A 23,855-nucleotide genomic window follows, 5' to 3' on the forward strand; every position below is an offset into this window, starting at 1 on the left:
GTCTTTACGCCGTGTTCTGTACAGGACTACTCACCATATATGAGTACTACTGACTCCTCAATGGCGTGCTGGTAGCTGAACTGAGAGTCGAGCAGCGCTCGGCTGACAAAGGAGCCATAGTAGGTGGACTGGTACCAGCCCACATGCAGATGGTCAATGTTGACGTGACGCAGAGAACGCATCATCTCCATCTGGTACTGGACTAGAGGCAGAGGAAGAGGAAGAAATAGAGAGGAAGGGAGGGGAAAGTCAGGGAAATGGGACAAAGAAGAAGGGGGAAAAAAATCAGTTCACTGAAATCAGCTTCTTTTTTTTGAAACTGTGAATATCTGTTCTCCATCTGGAACTCTACATGGTGTATGAACAAGGGGAGGGAGTAATGGGAGAGAGGAGATGTGAGAAAAATGATAAATATGGTGAAGAAAAAGAGCAACCAGGATGTGAAGGACGAATGCAATGAAACTGAGGAAAAACAAAAGCTTCATCTTCTGTTATCAAGTGGCTGTGGTGGAGATTTCTAAAACAAACATCAGCTGGGTTCACCAGTCAGCCTTTCATTACTTATGTCAGTTAATACATCGTACTGGGGAGAGAACGGCAGGACAGAGACACAGACAGGCTTAAGCTAACAGAGAGAAGGCAAGATGCATTTTGGGGAGAGCCATTTCATTATGGCAGACACATCCTAAGGATGCACAGCCACAAATACAAACAACCTGCCTCGCTGGCTGTAAGTAACAACCAAAGCAAGCAAGCAAAACAGTATCTCTATGCAGGCTGGCTGGAGGAGGTTGATAAATCAGTTTGTGATTGGGCAGCTGTGGCCCCCTAGACCCCAGTCTGTAGAGCACATCTTTCTCCTACTGGGGCTGTTAGCAAGAACAAACTGGAGCGGTTTGAAAAGAGGCATGGGTGAAAAGCAGAAAGGGAAAGAAAAAAAGAGCAAAGCTGGGAAAAATGAAGGACACTTGAAATGGAGGGAACGTGTTAAAGAGGGGAAGTGGGATGAGAGGGAACACACAAAGAAAAATAAGGCAGGGAAGAAAACAATTTTTTTTTTTTTTTTTTAAATGGGTGAACTTCTTTTTTTATCTTCTGCCTTATGGTCAAAGTTTGACCCCTGGCAGTTGAGGTTATGTAAAGCAGAGATCAGCCAAAGTCAAAATATATTAACATTTCATTTGGTTGTAATTAGCTGACCTCCAAGAGTTCATGGAGTGTTAAAAACACTGAGGTTTCTGAATCACTAAAATCCAAAGCGATGCAAGGGACCCCATCTGCTTTGCATTAATCTCAAGTTTTCTTGAAGCAAACCTCCCACAAACCTGTTTCTTGCAACAAAACAAAGAAAATAATCAATCAAATGTTCTCCTTGAACTGAATTTTAACATTTGGCTTGGAGCAGTGGATGGGAACAGTCCCTTTTTGTGGCCCCATACATGAATTGATGAACTGGACGTAACAGTCTATCCTTTAAATCTTCCCCTTTATTTAGTGTTTGACATGGTCAGTGAGACAAAAGGAAGCAGAGTCAAACAGAGGGAGGAGGATGAGAAAGTAGGAGAGAAATAGAGGAAGATGCAGTACATGAAGATTGAGAGAGAAATTGGGAGACTGTAGCAATTCTGGTACATATCATAGGAGGAGGAGGAGGTTTCAGGTAGCATCTGCAAGTGTGTTTGTGTGTTTCTAAAGTGTGTGTCTATAACATTCAAGTTTTTAATTCTGACTGAATGGTGACAAATAAGAAGTAGGTGAGAATTAAAACAGAGAGTGGGAGAAAAGGGTAACAGGAGAAGCAAAAAAGAGCGTGAGGAAAGGAGGGAGTGATGGTGATGGAAGGATAATAAGTCTGTTGGAGAGTGGCTCTGCTCGGGGGCTGGCTAGTAGCAGACTCCAAGACACACAGAGCTCAAGGCAGCCTGCCACCTAAATACAGCATCTGTCTGTGCACTTCTATGCCCATCAGTATGGGTACTTACCTTTTAGGCTCCACTGAGGCATGCACCAGCCCAGCACCCTATCATTAGCAGGGAAATTGTGTACAAAGTGATCTGTCTCTGATACAAAAGCTAAAGGCTGGGCGATTGACAACAGAGGTAGGAAAACCAATTGGCCATCTCTCCTCCCTAACTCAACACCACCTTCAATTCCTAGTTCGCAACTCTAATCTTTGTTGTGTCCAATATGCAGCTCAATCGGGACTTTGCTTTCAGCACATATTTCCTATTCCTTATGACTGTATTGCAGATTTAAACAACTGGTGATGATCTTCTTAAGTGATGGTTTAAGAAGGTCGTCATCAAAATAAATAAATAAATAAAAAAAATATGATGATCTATGATAACAGGGTTCTTGCTGATCGGAGCTGGCTCGGCCCTGGCTTATCGGAGAATTAAGAAAGCGGAACCGGCTGTTCAAACCCCCCCAAGGCTGCCCGCTGGGATTGAAACGATGGGACGAGGCGCGACTTCTCAGAACGGGCTCATTGAGAGCAGCATGGTTAAGACCTTGGAGACGCTTACAGCTGCCGTGAATACTCAGAATAACACCCCTGAGCGTATATTGGGTTACATCAAGGAGAGGCCTGCTCAGAATAACACCTTTGAGTGAAAGTTGGATTACATCGTGGAACAGCTGACTGCAGTCGTGAGTTCTCAGAATCGGCTCTCTGAGCAAAAGAATGTCAACACCACGGAACGCAAGTTTGATACCATCATGGGGAAGCTCGCAGTTCTCCAACGGGAGATTGAGAGACTAGTGTCGGAGTGTTAAAGAACAGCTTTGAAATTCTCATGAGGTGTTGCAAAAGAAAAATCACCATCATAATGCGGCTACCCGGTGCCAGCTGTGGGCTCAAGGCTGGAGCCGAACAAAAACTCCCTGATAACGACTGTGTTGAGTCTGTTCCTTCCCATTCCCTACAAGGCCACCTGGGTTGGCTGGAAGACTGTTTACTTAGCCTGGCAGGGCGAAGGACACTGTCTCAGCTGAACTATGGACACGCAAACACATACATATACTGATACTGATAAGCAATCACTGACGCATCACCCTCCCTACCCCGGATCCAATGCCACCTCCAACGCTTACCTCCCCTCTGATGTGGACATCGGGTCAGCTGGAGGCGCAGTCGAAGATTGCAGCGGTCCCAGATCAGATGTACACACTGGAACACTTTCCCATGTTGCTTGTCTGTGTTTATTGTGCTATGGTGTGTTGATATCTATGATTTCCTGTATTATCCTTTTGTGTTACACATTTCGATGTTTTTTTCCTTGCTACCTAGCCTGACCTGTCTCCCCAATGTGATGTTTGTGTATTGTATGTACGGTCGGCAAGTCCGTGGGTCTTTCTGCAGTCGATATTACAGTTTAGATTCAAGGGTGGATTTCAGCGTTTTCTTTAAAATGAAAAGGTTGGTCAAAAGTCTAAGTATCCTTGAGAAGCATTTACAGGGAGGTTCTTTTTAACAGAGGAGCAGAAATCTAAGACTCAAGTGAAAAGTCACTGATCTTTAGAAGGTTAAGAAATCATATCTGAAGTACTCGGAATTTCAAAAGAGTGGAGCAGCCTCCATAACGAAAGAAACGCCGTCTCAATAGTGTCTTTCCCCCTGTAGCTTGTAGGACAAACTGAGCAGCAAAGAGGCAATGGGGCACAGAGAAACAAAGGGACAGCCATATATGAGCCTCAGTAAAAATGCTTTAACCCACTGGGTTTGTGGTTCTGATTCCTCAGAATTATTATTCATATTTGGATTGATATACAGATTTCCTTCAAGAATATTGTCATTTTTAAAAGTTCTGGAATAATATGAATTCTTCCCACTAAAACTTCAACAATGTGAGGCATGGGCAAAAAAAACAACCCAGAAAACAAACAAAAAGACCCCCAATTCACAAAAGGTGAAAGTCAAATAATAAAAATGCTGCAGAAATAGTAGAATTAGTATTCAGCGGATACTTTTGTATTGGCCTTCTTTAATTTTAATTTGAACTTTTTGGGGATGTTTTTCTCTTCTATTTTGCACAATTTGAATGTGTTTCCTTTGTGTTTGTTACATTTCCATAATTTGAAAATACATGCATGCATGCACCACTGCAAGTGATGGTGAGAAAAAATTAAAATATATTTATTCCAGCAGATTATCCCAGCATGTCATTAAGTCTGTGTATCTGAATACTCTTAACATTAAAATGACACCATGTGAATGGGAAAAGACTACCGCGTGTTCAAACTAATCAAAGTTTACACCAACTTCACACTGACTGACGTGTACTCTACTCGACTGGATGACACTCGGCTTCCAGACGAAACTCAAGCAGACAGGCCGCCTTGCAAACAAACTCCTACCGGCTGTACTCAGGTCAGAAAGGAAAAGACGAAGAAACAAAGACAGAAGACACATGAAGAAAATCAACTGTCTCTTAGCCTGAGAGCTAAAGTGAGATTCGGGGGCGAGTGAGACAACCAGCCAGTGGCAGGCCTGCAGAGGCATCCACTACAAAAATCTAATAGAAGATACAAGAGTCTTGTAAATGGCACAGGACCACTACCTTCTTTGTTCATAAACCATAAATTACAGCTGTGGAGGAAAAAAAAAAAGAACAACAAACAGCAAAACAAACTGCGTGGCATCTTAGCTGTGTCGACTCAACACTGATTGGAAGTAATAAACCTCTGGAGATCTTTCAATCTGCCTGATAACATAGGTGCTAAAAACAATTATTTTTATAGTTATATAATCACCAGTAACAAACTGACACTTATTGATGAGATAAAAAACTGTATGCACTTAAAGTGAAATTCTGTGTTCTTTTGTATCAACTGACACCGATAAACAAATCTCTCTCTACATCTATATATATTTATTTAGCTTACTTATCTATATCAGCTGATACCTGTTTATCTTCCCTATTTTTGTATTGTTCTCTATTATGACACAAGTATTCTTCATCACACTTTCTCTGAACCTTTACCAAGGGCAAAACTGACGTGACAGCACAGATAAATATCCTTCGCTGACACCTGTAAATGCCATCTTATTTGCCAATAGTCAATATCAGTCAACAAGCAAGACAGATTGGTACATGCTTGGAAAACACTGACACGCCCCCCCCCCCCCAAAAAAAAAATAAAAAAAATAATGAAAGAACATTTTTACTCTGAGTGGCCAATTGATTATCCGGTGCCTATTTTTGATCTACGCACTGACTGACATATTGTTTTATACCTAAAAATGAGTCATAAAGAGATAAGAAGTCAAAGCTACAAACACATCATGGGACTCGAGGTTCATACACGACAAAGAGAAGCTTTTGTACTTCCTGAATGTCAAAACAGGGAGGAAAAAAAGGCTAGAGTAATCTGACGTGAATAATGTTCTGTTCTTTCAACTATGACTGTGCCTACTTTACTTTTACCTTCAATATAGTACTTACAGCACAACAGTTCATAGACAAAATGAAAGAGGCAGCGTGCATCATCTACAGGCTCACAAGTATCATGTGGATTAATTATCTTGAGGGTGCACACACATAATAGATGATCGTGCTCTTTCTTTTCCCTCCTTTCCCTTTCTTCATCCACCAAGGGTGAGACTACATTTAGTCGTGCTAAGGAACAACACAAATTCTACTTCACCAGAATAGCTGGAGAGCTACTCCAGTTAATATGGACTTTTTGAAAGAGAGACAGAAAGAGGACTTCTTTCTCCCCCCCTGTTGCTTTACTAGGGAAGCCAGTAATATTCTGTGGACATAACAGCAGCATTAGCCCAAGAACAGCCAATTTAACAATATCATCAAGGCGTGGAGGTGGGAGCGTGCCCCACCATTTGCTATTCCTCACTCATTTCTGCTGCCCTGCCGCCTCTCCTATCAATCAATCTGGTTCTGAGGCCAGACGGGGAATGAGTCTGTCCATTCCCTTAGTGCTGCTTGATTGTGTGTGTGTGTATTTAGACAAGAGACAAAGTGAAAGTGTGTTTAAAGGAGTATGTGAGGAACTGTGAGTTCAACAGAAAATTGAGAAGGAAATAGGATGTGATGCAGAGAGTAAAAGTGTGACATCTGGAAAGGAGAGTGTGTGTGTGTGTGTGTGTGTGTGTGTGTGTGTGTGTGTGTGTGTGTGTGTGTGTGTGTGTGTGTGTGTGTGTGTGTGTGTGTGGAAAAGGAAGGTGAGAGACGTGAAGCTTGAGGATGGACAAGCCGTATGTATGTATGATAGACTGGAGGTGTTTATCAGTAGGGAGCAAAACTCCTTACCTTGGGGAGGAACATTCAGAGTCATAACCAACAACGCACTACCGTGTGTGTGTGTGTGTGTGTGTCTCTCCGCCATGAACCAGACAGACAGTCCATACTCTAATACTCAATGACACAAGAGGTGAACTGCGTTGGACCTTGCATGCTGCTGCAGGCCACAACATCTCTGTGCGGGCAGCAAGGTGTGTGTGAGCGTGTGTGGGTCTCTGAATGTGAGGCTGCACGTATCTGTGTGTCACAACACATTCTAATCACCACCTTGACAGGCTGACGGGGCCTTGCCTGGAAAGTCTGTTGCGGTTTAACACACACACACACACACACACACACACACACACACACACACACACACACACACACACACACACACACACACACACACACACACACACACGCCAAAGTTTACATCCACCAGCGTCAAGTTAAGCAGGTGAGTAGCAGACAATGGTGCCAAGTGTTTGAAGCTTGGGAGAGCGACATTTCTTTACCCTCAGTTTCCTCCCACTACTTACCGAATTTGGCGAATAGAACATTTTAATAGTTTAAAATAAGGATAAATGGGCCAATCAGACCTCCATCAAAAATACATTTTCGTTATAGGGGGGAAAATCCATTTGGAAGCCGCAATGAAATTAAAATTATGACTTTCAGATGGTGCATTTATCAAGGAAAGTTAAAGAGAAAGAAAGAATATGTTAAGAAATATCTTCAATATTAAGAAATATCAAGCTATGCATATATAATGCATTTCTAATTTGTATTAACACCTCAAGCTGAAACTTGAAAAACACACACATACAAAAAAAGATTCAGTTCGTGCATGAAGTGTAACACTTTTGATTGTACTGAACAGACTGAAAACCCCTATTTCCACATATGTTCTCCACAGTGACAGCAAACCACACTCATTTTGGCATTTCATAAATACTTTAGAGCCACGAGGAAAACAAAACAAATGTTTAGCTTACAATTTAAAGACATCGTATTCTACCAGCGTACTGCTGAGTGAAGAAGGCTGTTGTTCTTCTCCCCCCCACTTCACCCTCAGGGCCCCGGAGCACAAACCCTAATTGAACAAGTCCACACTCTTGACCCATTCATTCAACACAGCTGACAACCCACTTTTACTCTGCACTCCATTCTGACAGTCATTTATTTTGCGACAAGGATGCCAAGCTGTTTTGGAAGGTAAAAACAGAGTGGTTCTTACCATCTCTGTGTTTACACATTTATTTTGCAGTTCTCTTTAAAAGCCTCTCTGACAAGCACTAAGCATTCTATAAATACTCCAGGCTTGACTTAACCCCATATGCAACTAAACAACGCTGCATCCACTACTACGTCTACTTCAGAGGACAAAGATAATCTGAATGTTTTTAGGCTTTGAGGCCGACTTCCTTCTCTTCTTTGTTGTTGCAATGCTGCTGCCCCGTTTGCCAAACCCTTCATCTAACCTTGCTACTCCCTCAGATTCCCTAAACAGACTCAGTAATGTTTGTACTTCTCTCCTTCTCCAAATCTGTTAAAAATTCCAGGTTATCTGCAGAGTCCAAAAACTCTTCACTCATACCCTGTCCAGATTTGGGAAAACAATGAAAAATGACCAGCGCAGAAAGTGAAAATAATGTCTCCACAATAAAACAAGGAAATGATGGACATGCTGTTACTCTCAAGGACAAATAAGATTAGCCATCATCAAATGCAGTGCATGTCTATATGCTGTACCCATGAGATGCAACTGAGACAAAATCCATAATGCTATCCATTCATTCCCAGCCCACAAAGCCCATGTGGAACTCAAATTTAATGGCTGTAGCCCTTTTTTATGAGTTATTCATGATCTCCCAGGTTCGCAGGGTTTCTTTAGCACTTTAAGCTCACAATACCAACCTTCATCACGCTTGTTCCTTCATCACTGATTCTACCCACCTGTGCTTATAGCTTTACAGCTGACCCTTTACTACCAGATTAACCAAACAACAACAGTCACTAGGGTTGCCACAAACGATTATTTTGATAGTCGACTAGTCACCGATTATTTTTGCGATTAGTCGACTAATCAGAGCATGCATCCATTGGACGTAAAACCTACAGCTTACTGCACAAGCATGCATCTGCTCTTATGTAACTATCATTAGCTTACAGCTTTAAGTGTTTAAAGTATGTGCTAACTAAAAATAAAGACAAGATAGTTTATTAAATTTAAATGAAATTTGCAGATTGTTTCGGTGAAGTTTAATAAACTCCTTGCTATCTAAAATATAACGGGACACCGGAGTATATTCTCGAGCATCTTACACTTCTGATAATCAGTTGTCTGCTTGACGTTTATACAGCGGTGTAAAAACTATAACTTTAATTTCAGCCAAACCAATTTACTCAGGAACAAATAAAATACTAAAAAAAGCCAAACAATAACATTTTTAAGTTATCTAAGTGACATATATATTTAACCTGAGTAGCGAAAGATGGCGGTGGGTTTGAAAACGATTTGCCGGGAGTCCGGTGTTCTCACAGGCTCTAGTGAGCCTTGCCCCCGGCTAGCTATCGAGCTAGTGGGTAACAGACGTCTCCGAAAACGTCGGAGTGGTGTCTTGATAAACTGAGCAGATATTTGAGGTTTACACAGCTACATTCTCGCCTGAAAATATGTTAAACGTTTAATTTTGTGACCCAGAAAGAATAATAAGAGTAATATTAAAACAAACTAGCTGCCACCATTGTTGGAAACTGAGCTGGGCCGCGCTATGAATTCTGGGACGCATCTTCTTCTTCTTCGGGGTTTAACGGCAGCTGGCATCTTCTGTTTCAGTCCGTTATTACACTCTTAAATCCTACTACTTATTCCTGCGTCTTTTGTGATCTTACAAAGCTTCAAACGATGCGTCGACTATTAAATCAGTCGTCGACGATTTTGATAGTCGACGTAATCGTGACTAGTCGAGTAATCGTGGCGGCCCTAACAGTCACACAGTAATACGTATAGTTTAACAGTGGGGTCATGTGCTAAAAGGCAGATTTAGTGAGAACTCTGAGTGGAAAGTTTGAGTTTTCTTCTTCCAGAAGACCCCCAACTTAGACAACCTTTCTTCAACCAACTCAGGGTTTCTCTACAAAACTGTCAATTCTTCCTTCATAGGCCACATAACATTAATTTGCCCCAGTTCACATCTCTACAATGACAGAAACCCCATTTAGTTGTCAGTTCGTGATTTGTTATAGTTCAACAACTATTGGCTGATTTCAATTCTGCTGGAGTACTGGCTAAAAAATTATTCCTGGCATGCAAAAATGGAAGCAATATAAGGATGGAGGAATGTAATCAGTTAATACTTTTCACACCTCTGATTCTGTAAAGCCCAGTCAAATTTAACAGCATGGGACCTTTAACATGACAAATGCAAATGCACAAGTTCCTGCAAATATAGTTTGCTTAATTAACAGCCACTAAAGACAATAGCTAGGTTTTGTCTAAAGTCTAATTCATTAGGGCCACACTCCTTTTCTCCCCACTGGCACAACACAATATGCCAATTAGGCTTCGAGCTAACAAGCGCTGCCCTAAGCAAACACATGTGCTACCTACATCAGCCTTAGATTGAAAACAAATGGAATAAATCAATCTCCACTTCTGTCTGTCTCAGGCAAACAATCTACACTTCCAGGCAGCGATATCCAAACACAAGTACACCCAGATGTGTGCACGCACATGCACACTACACAGACACACGCAGGTACAGGAGATGCCTTTAGCCAGGGTTGATATAGCAGATGTCCTTAAGCAGGTATGATGGTCCTTCACAACCACTGCCAATCAGTGTGGTCAGTGTGTAACCTAACCAAGTATACTAAACTTTCCTTTTCTCTTTCCTTTCTGTGAGTGAGTTCCCCAACCTACATATGTTGTCACATCTAAATAATGCATATTTAGCAAAAAGAACATGAAATCTAAAAATGACAAGATTAGCAAATAATTATTTTAAAAAAACAACAACAAAAACCCCATTTTGGATAAATGGTGAGAAAACAAGTGTGAAGAGATAAATAATGGGTTGAAAAATCAGGGGTGGTGTGGATGAAAGAGTAGTCTACTTCATCTGACAGGCCTGAGAGGGTGTGGAAAAAAGGCCAGGAAGCAGAGGCGTAGATACATTATCTGCAGCACAACACAGGCACAAGATAAATGAAGGCCACTGCTCCCCATCATTATGACATACATGATGACAGTAACCGAGAGGTGCAGAGGGGAAAAGTGAAGGGAGGAGACCAAGGGTAGGAAAGGAGAAAGTGTGATAGGCAGAGGGAAGAGAAAGAAGGTGACTGCCCGTCTTTCATCCAAAAAAAAAAAAAAAGTCAATCTGCGCGTGTCTGTTAGGGATGCACCAGTTTAATATTTTACCTGGATATTGGTCCAATCTGGACTCAGAAAGCTTGGTCGGTGATTGATAACAACAAGCAGAGCTATGTGGCAATCCACTGAATTCAGTTCTATGTTAGTGACCTGGTTGCTGGTGGAAAAGCAACTAGCTAAAACTTAATTATATAACACACTTCAAGACAAGAAACCAGTCACAAAGTGTTACAGGGGTATTTAATTTAAATTAATTTTTTTAAGAGCAAATACAAGGTAAAAGTAAACCAGGTAAAACAACACAGAACATACAAACGTTCTGAATACATGAGTTTTAGTGCATTACAAAAGATCAAGTCGGAGGAGACGAAGGGATGAGCAAGTGTCTCCAGTTCACTTTTTGAGACAGAAAGGATGGGAAAGACCTTAGATGTTTGGAGAATGATAAAGTTATTTGCCATCCAGCCACCAGTTGCAGTGAGACAAAATAAAATGGTTAATTTATATGTGCTGAGATATAAAGGAGAGGTACAGTTCAATGTTGTCAGCATACAGATGATTAAAAAAAGGTTTTCAAACTACTACTAATAATATGACATAATGAGATAATAATATACCACAAAAATAACATGAGACTGAACCCAGATCCTTGTGGAATGCCACATGATTTTGGGGTGATAAGAGCTAACATAGCCAAGGAGGAAGCTAAAAGCAAAGTCCATGTAGTTTGGAGTCATTTCACACCTGCTTCGTAAACAGCTTTATTTTGTAAGGGAATAGAGGAAACTAGTGTGACTGTAAATTACAAGAGTACAAAGTAACCTGTTGCCATGTATTATTTTACTAATGAATACCAATTCCCTAACGGTGTTCCTTCCTCTAAAAAAGAAACCAGGAATTAACCTATTAATTTAAGTCTGGTGTCAAAAAATCCTCTGTAGTGGTATTCAATCACAACTGGAAAAAGACAGTTTGATGCATCTCCTGGGTGTGTGTGCGCGCACCTGAGAAATTAAATCATGAATGAACCTAAAGTAATAAATGAAGTAATAACCTAATTTTACTCAAAGTTCACCTGAAAAAAGCAAAAATTTAAAATCAACTTTACTGTTGAAGTATGACTATGGAAGCCCGTTTCCGCCACTAAAAAAAAAAAAAAAAAGGATCCATAACTCAAAATTTCGAGTTATTTTCTCGAAATTTCGAGTTATTATCTCAAAATTTCGACATATTAACTCAAAATTTTGAGAAAAGCAACTCGAAATTTCGAGTTAGCGCTGCCAATCAGTAATCTATGTGAATGACGTCATTTCCATGTTACCCGGAAGCTGAAGCCCTCAGCTACAAATGCTACAGCTAAGCTACCGGTATTACATCCAGTCGTGAATGCACAGATTGCTGAGTGTTTTCAGCCTGGCTTCACAAATGATGAAATCCCTGTGTTATTAGCTGAATCACATGGTGTTACTATCAGCAAACATACTTTAATTTGTTGGGATCCGTTTTTGAGTGCGCGGTCCTGCGCCATATGCTTCCGGGTAACAAGAAAGCGACCTCATTCACGTATATTTTTGATTGGCAGAGCTAACTCGAAATTTTGAGAAAAGTAACTCGAAATTTCGAGTTATATTTCTCGAAATTTCGAGATAATAACTCGAAATTTCGAGAAAATAACTCGAAATTTCGAGTTATGGATACTAGCTTTTTTTTTTTTTTTAGTGGCGGAAACGGGCTTCCATATATGACGCCCGAGTTCTCTCTAGACTGGATTTCATTTTCAAACCACCATTTCCAGCACACTGACCGTGAACACATTTTAATGACACTGCCAACCAGGACAGGTGTAACCTGACAGGCCAATCAGCATTTCCCAACAGCATGGTAATGTGCAGGCTTTCATTTACAAGCAATTCACTCTACAGATGACTTTATTAACAATAAATTAATCATTGTCACCATTAATTTCTGTAGCCAATCATCAACTTCGCCCTGCTATACAGTACAGTAAATATATCGCTGACCTTGGAACACTCTCTTTCCCATTATTTCAGTAAAACTCCACAGTGCACTTGTTCCTACAGCTATACATTAACAACGACTTTCGAAGACATTAAGTCCTCGTCCTCTTCTCTACAGAGGAAAGATGACAAACGCATTCTTTCTATGCATTGTCAAGGTCAGCTGGTGCGGATGTGAGAGAGCAGATAGCTCCGTCGTGGCATTCTGTCCGTCCGTGCATTCATCTGTCGGGAGACGGGAGCAGTGATAAATGTGCAACTTGTCGGGAAGTAAATGGTGGTATCGAGTTGTGGTCTGGTCCGGAGTGTCAGGAGAGGTGCGGGGCTAATTTTCAGCAGCAAGGCTATAATGGGATGTGTGTGCCTATTTGTGAGTGTCTCTGCGTGTTTGTGTGAGTGCACCCACCACGGTCTATGTTCCACCTGGCACAGTGGATTAGGTGCAATTAATCTTAGTTAAGCAAGCCCTGCGGAGAGCTGCCTCCGTTACACGCGCATGTACATACAAACACGCACACTGTGCCACAATCAGGCACACAAACCACCCTCAGTGATGCAGTGATGCACAAGAGGGAGTGCGAGCATACTGAAGCAGCTGCTTTGTGTGCATAACACACTGACGAGCTCACCGTATGCACATTTGACAACGCTGCTTGTCAGGCCTTTGTTTTTACAGTGGGAATGGGGAAGGGGAAATCATGTGTATTCGCATACTTGTTTATCTTCTCAAATGTGACAAAAAGGAAGGAAATTGGGTGCTCACAGTCATACAGGTGTTAGCATCAACAAAGGTAAATGTCATAGCTAGTGGAGGTTTATTTATTAACTGTGGTGGCCGATTTGGTGACATTATGAAGGCAAAGGGGAGTAAGATATCATCTGTGAGGTCACAAAAGCCCACGAGAGTATTAGAATGGGTAATGTTACATGTTGTTTCCTTTGAATGATGAAGCCTAGCAATAGAGCTGATGGGTGCTTCCCATAGAATGCTGAGCAACTACCTTAACAAGCTACAATACTTGCTAACAGCTGACCAAACATAACATACCAACATAAACATTCAGTTTGCAGAAAACCACATTCAACTTGTACACATTTCACATTTGAGTGTTTGTGAGGTCCAAGCAATGAAGGGGATACACAATTCAACACAGGCTTCCACATACCCATTTTTCAGTCATGCACATGCTTCTTCCTTTAAATGAATAATTCTCATGACAAATAAGAAATGCCTTAAATGCAATCAAGATTCATCAAATCATTAATACATATATTTGCACTCGAGCGAACACATTAAATGTAAAAATATTTTAAATACCTATTTTTTGATATTATACTTTAAGCTTCACATAAACAATACGAGGTACCCCTCGCGTTGCTAATGGCTGCAAACAGGTTTTGAAAGTGCACTCAGTCCTGTGTAAGAGAAGCTGGAGTAGCTACACCTGTGACTACATGAACTAAGTATCTGTGCAGAGAGAATTAATTTCTGCACCACCCACATCATTTGTTTCAAACTAAATCCCAAGTGGCTTCACCTGTGTTTTTTTTTTTAAACAACTAATAATAAAAAATTCACAACTATCAGACTCGCATGAGTAAACGCTTGCCCATCTGTGACTAAAACAGCCCAGCAGAGCTGCAAAGGAAGATGAGAAATTTTGGATATTCAGGTTTCTGGAAGTAAGAGTCTTCATTGGCTTCTGCTTATAAAACGAACGGTGACTCTGGGGGAAAAATGCTGTCTCAATGTGGAAATGTCAACTACGTCTTTGTGTTGTCAGTCACTGCAGATACACAGCAAATTCAAAAGTGTTAGATTTTTTGGTGTTAATAGTCTCCTTGCAAAAGTAGAGTTAATTTTACTCTAAGCAGAGTCACATTCTTTTAATGTAACTCTGAGGTGTAAAATGATAGTAGTTAAAATCGAGTGTTAAAAATGAGTGTTTCTCTGTCAAATCTGGAGGTGTTAAAATGGAAACATTAACTCTTGACCTCTTAACTCTGAACTCCTACAGGGGCTATGACACCAACAGAGTAAATTCACAGACTCCGCCCCCAGCACGGCTCCAATCGAAGCTGAAGTGAAGCCGTTTCAGAACATTTTGCTCTACATATTTGAGTTGTTTGCCATGCTTGGTAAGTCATTTTTTTTTCAAAGATTGTTTCAATTGTTATTATGAGCTTTTACTTCTGTGGCTCTTTGGAGTTGAGACAAAGCTGTGTGAAAGGCATTAGCCATGTTGCTCGCTGATAGCATAATATTCTGTTTTAGCTAGCTGAAAGGTATTGTTTGCGGGCAAATACCACAGCCTTGAAAAAAGCTTGCATGTGAATTTTCAGTCAAACGTTTGGTCAAATACACCTAAAACAATGTCTAGAATGTGAAATGTTGGTATAATGGTGCTACTTGAAGCCTGAAAACGATCGCCCATAAAATAAAAAAAAAAACGAGCAAACAGCAGTAGCAGACGTCCTGACTGGATTCTACGGTAGCATTTAGATCCCTCCAGAGTTTTGTGCACACGGTTTAGGTAAAAATGAAAAAGGTTGCGGTTTTACATTTAGTTCAGTATTACCTGTTGCCTGTGTCCTTGTCTTTTGGGAAAATACTTTACACAAGTAATGGCTCAAAGAGGATTCCTTTTTTTTTTTTACTGTGCTGCAATTGTTTACTGGATTATTTGTGCCATTAATTAGTGTCAACTAATTTTTATTCAATCTCCACACAGGATATGCTTGTGAAGATGGAATATGGGGGAGAGCAGAAGTGCGTTGAAGTTCCACAAAGGGATGAATGAAGGACATGCATATTGTATTGAAGAAATAAGTGATGAGAATGCTGTTATTTGCATTTACCATGTCAGACCTTTTGATAAACAAAATTCTAATGAAAGTGAGAACATGTATACTGTTACATCTTTCAGAAAATGTTTTGAAATTGTGGTGCACAGTTCAGAATAAATGTTTTTCAAAAACCATTGCATCTTTTTAGTAAATGTTTATTTCCAAAAGAAATTTCTAGAAGTTCAGAACAGTAAAATTCCCGCTTTTTAGAATGAATTAGAAGATAACTCTTACGTAGTTAAACTAAAATACTCTTTGAGAGTTAATATATAAACTCTTAACACCAAGTGTTAAATTATCAACTCCAGACAGATTTGGTGTTTAACACTAAATCAGAGTTAACGTACCAACTCTCCAAAAAGAGTTAAATTAACACTCTCTGGTGTGGACCCATATAGACACTTTAATAGTGTTGAAATCAAATCCGACAGTGTTAATTTGGACATGCTGGATTTGCTGTGTACTTAGTTTACCTCAACTTTTAAACTTAGATTGAGTGACTTTTTAATATTCCTCTACGTTTCTTTTTTGTTGTTGTTGTTTTGTTTGTTTGTTTGTTTGTTTGTTGTAAATCCTGTGGTCAGAGAAGCCGAGCGGAGCGGAATGAATCGTTAGCACATGCACCGTGTTTTCCTTGTGATTTGTCACCCTCACAGCGGCTGTGCACTGTGTGACAGGGAAAAAATAAGAGAGACCTTCTGTTGCTTCTAACATTCTTGTCAAATGATAATTTTACACACAAATATAGCCGAAATGCCAGCGCAGCTGTTGTCTTTATCTTGTGTGCGTGGTGATTTTGCCGCTACGATGCTGCGCTTACAAAATCAGTATCTTTAAAAATTACTGCCTTTAATGCTTTAAACCAAAAAGCAAATGTCCTTCCCGTGTCATGTTCAGCATCCCCACCTCATTTCTCAAATCCTTGTCACATCCCTCTCTCCTGCTTACCTTTCACCCTCCCACTAGTCCCTACAGCACACCTGGATTATCCTGCAGTCTGCAGTAATGCATTCTGACCCCCCTCCACACACACAGATGCACAAAATTTAATGCGGGGCAGAATCGTGAAGAGACAAAGGAGCAGATGAATAAAACAGTGGAACTGATGGCAATGGTGACGGCACCCGGGGGACTCACATTCTTGATTTATAACGCCAGGTGAGCATTCAAACACAGATACAGACCAGGCTCGCTGCTAACAGCCAGTCTTAGATCTACACTACAGTGAGAGAGACACAAAACTCAGGTAGAGGGGATGAAGATGAGGAAAGAGGAAATATTAGTATGGAGACAATGGGAAAGGGAATGAGTGATTTCTTTTTCTTTTTTATTAGAGAAAAGGCCAATGTGCCCTTGAAAACTCCTAATACATAACAGTCCACATATTAGCTTTTATGTTTATGTATTTCCTTTAAAGGTGGGCTGCCAAGTGATTTCTAATTAGCCTCACTGAGGGAGAGTAAGGAAAAATGGAGGAAATCAATTTCCCATTTGGGGCAGGTAGACTGATCTATTGAAGGGCTAACTCCAAGGTAGACCTTATCAGAATAGGTGTGGACCATTTTTTACCCAATACACACAGGCTGAATATTATATATATGTAGATACACAAGCAAAGAGCAGAAATCACGACAAAGGCATTTTTAATCCTTGTGACTTCAATTATCCCACATCATCGTGTCTGCCACGAATGACAACGTTTAGAAAACTTACAAACCCTGCAGGAGGAGAAAGCTGATCTAACATGTCCCAATTAGGTGTTTTCTTTTTTTGCATTTTGCTAGATTTTGAGTTCCCATAAAATTGCTAGCATAGTGGTATGTGCTTCAGCACTTACTCATCACTGTGTTTCCTATAAATGTGAGGAGCCAGAGAGGATGCTCTCCTTCTAAAAAGCCCCGTCCGCTCTTACTGGTCTGCTCCCAAGGGCTGAGCAGGCACCACCTACCACATCATCAGTATACGCCTCCAGGGGAAGATGATTCATTAACATTTCCTTGGCATTTTATACGCAAACAGCAAACTATTATAAATAAATAAATGAATAAATAAATAAAAGTACCCACAAAATGATTTTCCCCCATCATTGGTGTATAAACAGCACACAGTATTCACTTTAATTTGATTTCATGGTGTCTTTACAATTCCCCTTAAGACAAAATTTCAATCAGAGAAGCTTCCCTCCAAGGTGTTTATTAAATCAACCCTCATGATGAAGATGAACCATTGCTTAAAAGAAAATTTGCCTATGAAAAACCAGCGAGCAGCTGTGAACTATCCATGCAGCTGATACCGAATGTTTCGGCAGGAGTCAGCAGAGAACAGTTCAGTCTGGCTTTGGGTCCATTTCAAATCTGGTTTCTTTAATATTACAAAGAGCAAGGTAGCTACCTTATAAATAATAGACACATCTGCGGCAGACCAAAGGGGGTTATAAGAAAATGAAGGGAATGGAGGGTAGAGAAAAGGCAAGGAGAGTCTAATTATCTAACATTTCAAGTGAAGGAGAATAGTCACGCTGCCGACGTGCCAGGGACCATTGGACGGACAATGATGGATGGAGAAGAGCCAACAAAATGTGAGTCACACTCTGCAGCTTCCCTGCCCGTCAGTCAAAGCAGAGCAGAAGACGTTGTTACAGTTGCAACAAAAACATTGGAATCACCAGGATTACTCACAAAATGCTAACAATGCCTCCAAAACTGCAGTCAGGGTTCCTACTGCAGAAATGAAATTGGAAGTGTGGGTTGTAGAGGTGTTCCTCATTATAATGAAATTACATACACTCTGATTGCTGAAAAACTATGTTCCTATCCTATTGTGTAAACAATTCCCAGATCACAACAACTCTCAAAGAACATAGGAAGAGGTTTTCTAGAGGTACAAAGCCAGACACTGCTTCAAAAACATTTCTAAAGACCTTGGTGGTAACCAATCCACAGTAAGAGAACCTTCACAGACAATCCACAGTAAGACACATTGTCTACAACAAAAAGGAAAATCAAGAACACAATGCGCCTTCCTGAAAGAGGTGGAAAGAAGATTTCAAGGATAACAGTGACACACAGAAATCTAATCTCCACAGAGATTAGATTTTCTAATCTCTGTGGAGATTAGATTTCTGACTTCAGAGAGTTGTTTTATAAAGATTGCAGTAAAAGGTTAGAAGCTTAAAAACAGTTACCACATTAAATATTGTGTTTAAAGAAGTTTACAACTCTTTGCAGTCTGTGATCCAAATGTAATGAACCAAATTGTGTTTATAATACAGCGGTCGTTCAAATACCTTGTTTAAGAAGTCAATCACATATGCATGAGGTTACGACACGAGGTCACCTGGACACAGATGGTAATTTAAATGCCTAAAATGCAATTAGTCTTGCCACACCCTAAAAGATACAAAAAAAAAAAAAATAACCTGAGAGTCTGGGAGAGGATGATCAAGCAGCATTTACACAAACCCACACACAGTCCTGACAACAGGTCTAATTAAGCAAGTAACTCCAAACACCAGCGGGGATGTAACAGAGGTGTGCAGTGAATTTACACCAACACATTTTGGTGCCCTTGTGATTCTTCAAGAACACGCACACCGTATTTAACAGACGACTTTGACTGCAACTGTAAGTGTTGTCTCATTTGAAACTAGGGCTGGGCGATATGACCCAAAATTCATATCTCGATATTTTTTAGCTGGATGGCGATATAAGATATATATCTCGATATTTTTTTAAAGCCATAAGGTAAGAACAAAAAGAGAGTTCTTAGTCAAAGCTGTGTCCCAGATGTCACACAGGCACTTTTATTAACATACAGCACAGATATACATGAAAAAAACTACTCAAAAATAAATTATGAGCATTTATTAAATAATAATGCTCCATAAATAAAAGAAAACTATGTTGTTTTTGTGCATAACAAAGAGCTCACAATTGCGCAGTCAAAATGTAAACTAAAAGACGCTGAGCATAATAACAAAGACAGATTTCAGAGCTGCTCTCTTTCCAAGTTCGTGACTGACAGCCTGGAGTTTGAAATTCACTTCATAACCGTGTCTCTTAACAGGTGCCATTTATGGTCCTTATACACACACAATACGGTAATATTACGTCGAAGCACCTTACGTATCACTCCGCGAGGCTTCTCGGTAGCCGTAATGCTCCGACAATCCATCAAGCCGGTGCAGCTCCGTAGCTTACCAAAGTCGAACAAAAAAAGTTTTTGACAGATTGCTGAGCGCTGTGTTCCACATAAAATCGGTTCGCGGCCATCAAGCACAACCAGAATTCATACATAAGGCGCGCTGTCGATTTTTGAGAAAATGAAAGGATTTCAGGCCGTGCATGGCGTTAGCGTGGTTAGCTCGTTAGCGTGGTTAGCTCGTTAACACGTTGACGCCGTCCAGCCCAACGCACGGGGCGATGCGCAGTAACTCATTAACGGAGATTTGCCGTGTCCATCTTGTCTCCGCCTGCAGGTGAAGCGATGGGGGAGGAGGGGGAGTTGTGTTCAGTGAAGGAGAGGCGAGGCAGAGTAACCTTGCGTAAAGACAAAAGCGGACAAAAGAAAGGCAAACTTGTGGCTCCACAACTATAATTATAAAGTAACATAGACTATATCGATATAAAAGATATTGTCACATCTTATATCTCGTATAAAAATATATCGATATTTAAAAAAAAACTCGATATATCGCCCAGCCCTATTTGGAACATTAGATATTTAATATGCAAGTCACAACAAATACTGGCATTTTCAACAGACTCTTTAGAAAAAAAACCTTTACAAGTGCCAGTGAAGAAAATACTTTTGGCTACTCCCTCGCCACGAGGGGTCGCCACAGCAGGTAGCTCCATGTCTCTGATTTGGCAGCGTTTCGCTCTCGATGCAACCTCAAAGGGGATTTGTGCCTGAAGCCAGAACACTTATTAAAATGTCTATGAAGAAGAAGAAGAACAGGGACATTTTGGAAGGACTTTCTCTTTTCTCTTGGATAATTTATGCTGAGCAATTATGCAACATCTTTCTCTTATCATTCCAGCAACAGAAGCTTCCAAAGGTATGGAAAAAGTCGATTATTGCTCCAATTGCAAAGACTACAAAACCTACATCACTGAATGATTTTAGGCCTGTTGCTTTAACATCTCTAGTGATGAAATCCTTGGAAAAGCTCATCAGCATGGAGGTTCTGCTGCAGGTAGAAAAGCTTATTGATCCACTGAAATTTGCATACAGGCCTTGTAGGAGCGTTTACAATGCTGGGGTCACTTTATTAAATTTCCTATATTGCCAACTGGATGGGGCCAAAGTCCATGCTCGGCTCCTGTTTATTGACTTTTCTTCAGCTTTTAATACCATCCAGCCACATCTTTTAGCTGATAAGCTTCTTAACCAGTTTGGTTGGATTTTAGACTTTTTAACTAACAGTTTTCAGTGTGTGAGAGTAAATGGCTGTTTTTCCAATCAGCTGAATTCTTCTACTGGTTCACCACAGGATGTTGTCCCTCTCCCTTACTATACATTTTGAATACTAATGACTGTCGTAGTACACAGGCTAACAGGCATTTCATTAAATATGCGGATGATACACTCATTGTAAGCCTCCTTCATGGTGAAGAGTATTCCCATGGGCCTGTTATGTTTGTTTCTTGGTGTGGTGAGTCATTTTTAAAGATAAACACCTTGAAATCTAAAGACATGGTCACTGAGTTCAGGAAACACAGGATGCACAGTGTACTTTGTTAATGCTACTGATAAAACTTGGGATGTTTTTTTCCTCTCTTTTTTGTGTATGTATGTGTTGTTTTATGTGTGGACATGCTCCAAATCAATTTCCAATAAAGTTACAATTGACCATTGAGTTTTAAATCTGTAGTCTAAGCAGCCAGATTTCCCTTGTAAGGAGGCATTTTTCTTTACCCTGCAGCCCAATCATATTCACTACAATCTAAAGCTATGTGGCTAATTAGTATGCTGAGTAATTCAAACAAAGGCAGCAGGAGTGACATAAACAACAAATAAACTGAAAAGAGGGTGCCAATCAGCAAAAATCAACCTCATTAATGATTACAGGTTGTTTATACATCAAGGGTAGCTTTCAATGTGCCTTTTAATTAAGTGTCTTGTTAAGACTTAAGTAGCAACAACCTGTTATCAGCTGACATGTCAAATGTACAAGTGAAATGCTCCTTGGCTGAGAAGTGGCCATCATGTTTTGTCTAAGGGGGCTAGCCACAAAAACACATCTAATTACCGAATCAGGGAGCTCAAACTGCAAAACAAGCCCCCTTATAACTTGTTTGTTTCACAAGGCTGACAACAGCTCCCATCCTCAGGGCCAATGGGAAACATGACATGAGGCCAGAGGCCTTGCAGCCAATGCAACCTGTGTCAGGCAGAGAGCTAGCAGCTTGGGGCAGCAAGCTAATCAGAAGGCTGTGGGAACGCATTCAATGGGGGAAAGACTCCACAGATAAATACAAGCAACACATAAATGCATTGTGATATGTGTCTATTACCATACAATACACTACCCCAAAAAACAAGACACTGATCACTTTTTTACCCAGTATCAGCCCTGATAGAGAGATTTTTCTCCGAGTGGCAACACCTATGGTTCAGAAGAAGACTGCAGTGCTGCAATGATGTCACAGCATAACCACAAATGAGGTGACCATTAACTATCATCATGAACTTGCATAACATCAATCAACTTCCACTGTTATATCTGCATTTGCTGATGTTAATGCGCCTATGACGGCAGGCACTGTACTGCAAATCAGGAACACAATAATTACTCCAGTTATTCAATTTTCTTGGCGCTGGCATCAATGCAGTTGCTTTTCTAAGAGAAAACCAAAAGCCATTGCTGGCTTAGTACAGTTTGTTCAGAAAGAATTTCTGGGAAATAATTACCCCAACAGGACATTTGTCAGGCGCTTTCATCCTCTCTTTTTAAAATAGCATATTTACTAATCTTCCCATTGTTGTAGCGGGAATGGAAGGAAGACTTGGGGCTACTGGGTGCAGGTGGGGACAAACAGGAGGGAGAGTGGGGGGAAAAGGAAAAGAAAGTTGATGATAAAAGAAGGAATGAAGAATGAAATACTAAAAGGAAGGAAACAATCAATGATTGCAGGAAAGAAGAAAATTGTGGGAAGAAAGGCTATAGGTAGTGCTTACCTGTGGTGAGTCTGGAAAAAAAAAGGGAGGGGAAAAGAAGGAGAAGTAGTTGAGAGTGGAAGGAAGGTGACTAATTTTGTTCTACCTTCAGGATACCTCCTCCTGCTGCCGAAGTCTAGCGGCGTGGGTTGAATATCAAACACCGAAAGTGGTACTGAGCAACGGTTTGTTTGATACAGTCCCTTCTTACAAGCCAAAAAAAAAAAACCCACTACCCAATTATGCTTTGTAATCCTGTGAAATTCATTAAGCCACAGTTCCCAACAAATATTAACAGTTTGCTGAAGGTTTTAGTGCTTGTGTTCACGAGGGGTCTCCCAGTCGAGATTCCCCCCACCCCAAACCCATTTTTTTTGGCCCGATACTGATCCAAATCTTTTCATTTTGTGTATCTGAGCCTGATCCAATAAATATTTACCCCATGAGAATTAAACATGTATCTGCCACATGGAATTAACAGCTATAGCCTATTAAATTTGACAAAAGCTACTTAATCAAAATACCAAAGGGTTCAAATCTACTGAGCTGATCAGCTTAAACTATTTAACGAGTAAGAAAAAAAAAGGTTAATTAAAAGATTGAAACTCGTGCAATAGATCCAACTTTTTATAACATCAATTGCATGGAGGTGAGGAGGTATTTCTCACCATTTTTTGAAATACTGAAGCAAACCAGATCAGAACGCAAAACCAACCCAGCTTCTACGATTTGGCAGCATCATTCTAAACAGTTAAAACAACATTTGGTGCTGTGTGCAAGCTAAGAGAAACTGCTTCCAAATCCCCCTCCCTCCCTCTCGTATATTTATCTAATGGGATAGAGGAGAAATAACTGTTTTGGTGAGCTAAGTGGTTTAGCAAATTTTGCCAATCCAAGGGTCAGAAGAAGTCAATCACCAGTGTGTCCAAATAATTTTTCACACTCCCGTGCTGTAATTTTCACTATCACACGCAGGGAAATACTTACAGTGTAGAGCTCGACTGTTATTAAGGGAAAAAATGGCAACAAGACTACCAAGCAGAGGTGGACAAAACAGAGCATAGGCGAGTAAAAAACAATAAACAAAGAACGGGATTTAGAGCAGCTTTGTTATTGTCCATAGCAATCCAATAAAGCATCTCTTCATCGTCTCAGATATCCAACAGGACTGGCTGCCACATCTATAGACTTAACAGACTAAACAGATTC

At 40.5% G+C, this 23,855-nt stretch overlaps 1 protein-coding gene and 1 long non-coding RNA gene across 2 annotated transcripts in view; one reads left to right on the forward strand and one right to left on the reverse strand.

Annotated features, from left to right (window-relative positions):
- Positions 1–23,855, reverse strand: part of LOC146658666 (eukaryotic translation initiation factor 3 subunit H) — a 60,764-nt gene that overhangs the window by 22,638 nt on the left and 14,271 nt on the right. Inside the window, exon 3 of the mRNA XM_085422384.1 lies at positions 35–202. Within this exon, the coding sequence (XP_085278510.1) occupies positions 35–202 (168 nt within the window). The remainder of the gene's footprint in view (positions 1–34; positions 203–23,855) is intronic.
- On the forward strand, positions 14,676–15,619 carry LOC146658667 (uncharacterized). Its single transcript, XR_014913741.1, has 2 exons — positions 14,676–14,777; positions 15,371–15,619. It is a non-coding gene; the product is annotated as an uncharacterized LOC146658667 (long non-coding RNA).

The sequence above is a fragment of the Rhamphochromis longiceps genome, linkage group LG11 (assembly GCF_057381845.1).
Source record: "Rhamphochromis longiceps isolate RC_006_pf linkage group LG11, R_longiceps_female_GT1.1, whole genome shotgun sequence".
Taxonomy (NCBI): Eukaryota; Metazoa; Chordata; class Actinopteri; order Cichliformes; family Cichlidae; genus Rhamphochromis; species Rhamphochromis longiceps.